The sequence below is a fragment of the Dioscorea cayenensis genome, chromosome 20, assembly GCF_009730915.1.
Source record: "Dioscorea cayenensis subsp. rotundata cultivar TDr96_F1 chromosome 20, TDr96_F1_v2_PseudoChromosome.rev07_lg8_w22 25.fasta, whole genome shotgun sequence".
In the NCBI taxonomy this organism is placed as follows: Eukaryota; Viridiplantae; Streptophyta; class Magnoliopsida; order Dioscoreales; family Dioscoreaceae; genus Dioscorea; species Dioscorea cayenensis.
The window spans coordinates 3,381,896-3,383,772 of record NC_052490.1 but is presented as its reverse complement, the minus strand read 5'-3'; the positions used below and the strand labels follow the sequence as shown (position 1 = coordinate 3,383,772).

At 33.5% G+C, this 1,877-nt stretch overlaps 1 protein-coding gene across 1 annotated transcript; it reads left to right on the top strand.

The window, feature by feature from the left end:
• The first annotated feature begins 233 nt into the window (after nt 1-233).
• LOC120251876 (probable O-methyltransferase 3) lies at nt 234-644 on the top strand. The gene has a single exon (XM_039260526.1). The coding sequence runs from the start codon at nt 234-236 to the stop codon at nt 642-644; it is 411 nt and encodes a 136-aa protein (XP_039116460.1).
• The last annotated feature ends 1,233 nt before the right edge of the window (nt 645-1,877 follow it).

Below are 1,877 nucleotides of genomic sequence, written 5' to 3'. Positions count from 1 at the left end.
CTTCAAGCTGAGATGGAGCTCATTGAGTTGGCTTCTGCTCTCTCTATCCCTCTGTCAAAGGTTGAAAGCTTTTGGTCTCTTCATAACCACTCTAGTTTGCTTAGTATTTTTCACCAAAACAAAAGATCCTTCCAAAGCCACAAAGCATCTACTCACGCTGATATCCTATCTTTTGTTTTAAGCTTAAACATTGAGCAACATCCCTTCCCTTAGCTTGCTCCTAGATCCCAATCATGCGTGACTCTTCACATGTCTGGAGTCCATGGTTGAGGACCTCAAAAGAGACTCCTTTTGAGTTTTATCTTGGCAATCGGTTGGGGGATGTGGCTGATGAGAAGTTGGAGTTTAACAAGATGTTCAATGATGGTATGGCTAGTGATTTGGTGCTTGTTGGTGATGTTGTCATGATGACTTGTAGGGACGTGTTTAAGGGGTTGAAGTCATTTGTTGAAGTTGGTGGAGGGACTAAAACTATGGCAAGAGCTATAGCTCATGTTTTCCCTGAGGTTGAGTGCACTATTCTTGATCTACCTCATAAGATTAATACTGTGAAGGAAGACATTAGTCTTGCTGAGTATTTTGGTGGTGATATGTTTGTCTCTGTTCCTCTTGCTAATGCCACTCTCTCGATGGATAACTTCTAATACCCCAACATATAGCACATCAAAGCCATTCTTGTGGACCCCTAGAAGTTGCTTTAGTGTCGACTGGAGTCTTAGAAGTTGAAGGAATCTCTTTTAAGTAAGTAATCCCCCGAGAACTCATGTTTTCATTATTTGAAGATTTTCTTTTCGGAAAAATTATTATCTATTATTTAATTATGGTATTCTTGCTTATTGTTATTAATTATAAAATTATCTATCGTCGAATAGGTATTTTCATGTATTTCTGATTTATGGCTCTAATTAGTTATGGAATTAGTAATTATGCTTCGGTATGTTATTTTTTTAAATGGAAGCTACTTATTTTGAAACTTTAATGCATCATATGCATTAGAATATTTGGTTATAACCACTTCATTATTTATCTATTTGTTCTTATACGATGGGGTTATGATCATATTTATGGTATGATGATAAGGTCAAAGCTCTTGAGGTAATGTATAGTGGATGCTATTATGTTTTAAAGGGTGTATGTTAATTATTAATAATATTGAGTAGATGTGCAGGTTTGATGGGTATATATGTGTTTAGAGAAAATGTTAATTTGGGTGAATGTTAGAAGTGAATACATCAGGAGATATGTATTCTGTAAGATATGATAGATTCTAGATAACATGTCTTGGAGGTATTACTGTGTAGACATGCATATTTAGATTCAAATTCCGGATTTAATAAATGCAATCAAGCAAAGTGCTCAGTAAAGAAAATATTCATTATCACCTTATTTTTCAGCCTGCAAAATTTCAAGTTTATTGTATTTGTAGATTATGATTTATGACGCATTAAAAAGACATGCGCATGATAACGTCTATATGTAGAATCTTTAGATGTAACATGATTTTTCTCACTTTGTGAGACTAAATTTTGTGAATGATTTGACAAGGAAAAATATTTAAGATTTTCCTAAGTTTAGTACTGCAAAATATCTTTGCATTTTTTGGTATGATCTTGGAGTTATGTGTTGTGAAATAAAACATGTTAGAATTGATATTATGCCGAGACATTGAGAGTGTAAATTTTCAGGGTGATTGGTTTTTATTAGACGATTTATTCATTTATATGATTTTATAAATAATTTCTATTTATTCAGTCATTTTCCCTAAAGTGGGATTCTGAAATTTTGTATTTTTGCTCGTGTGAGTATTTGGGAAAAACTTGTGAATATTCTTTATTTTGGCTTTGAAATCTGTCTGGATGTTTTGGTCTCCAAATGAG

What these genes read in the sequence shown, in the direction of transcription:
- LOC120251876 (XM_039260526.1), top strand. Translation starts at nt 234, where the DNA reads ATGCGTGACTCTTCACATGTCTGGAGTCCATGGTTGAGGACCTCAAAA.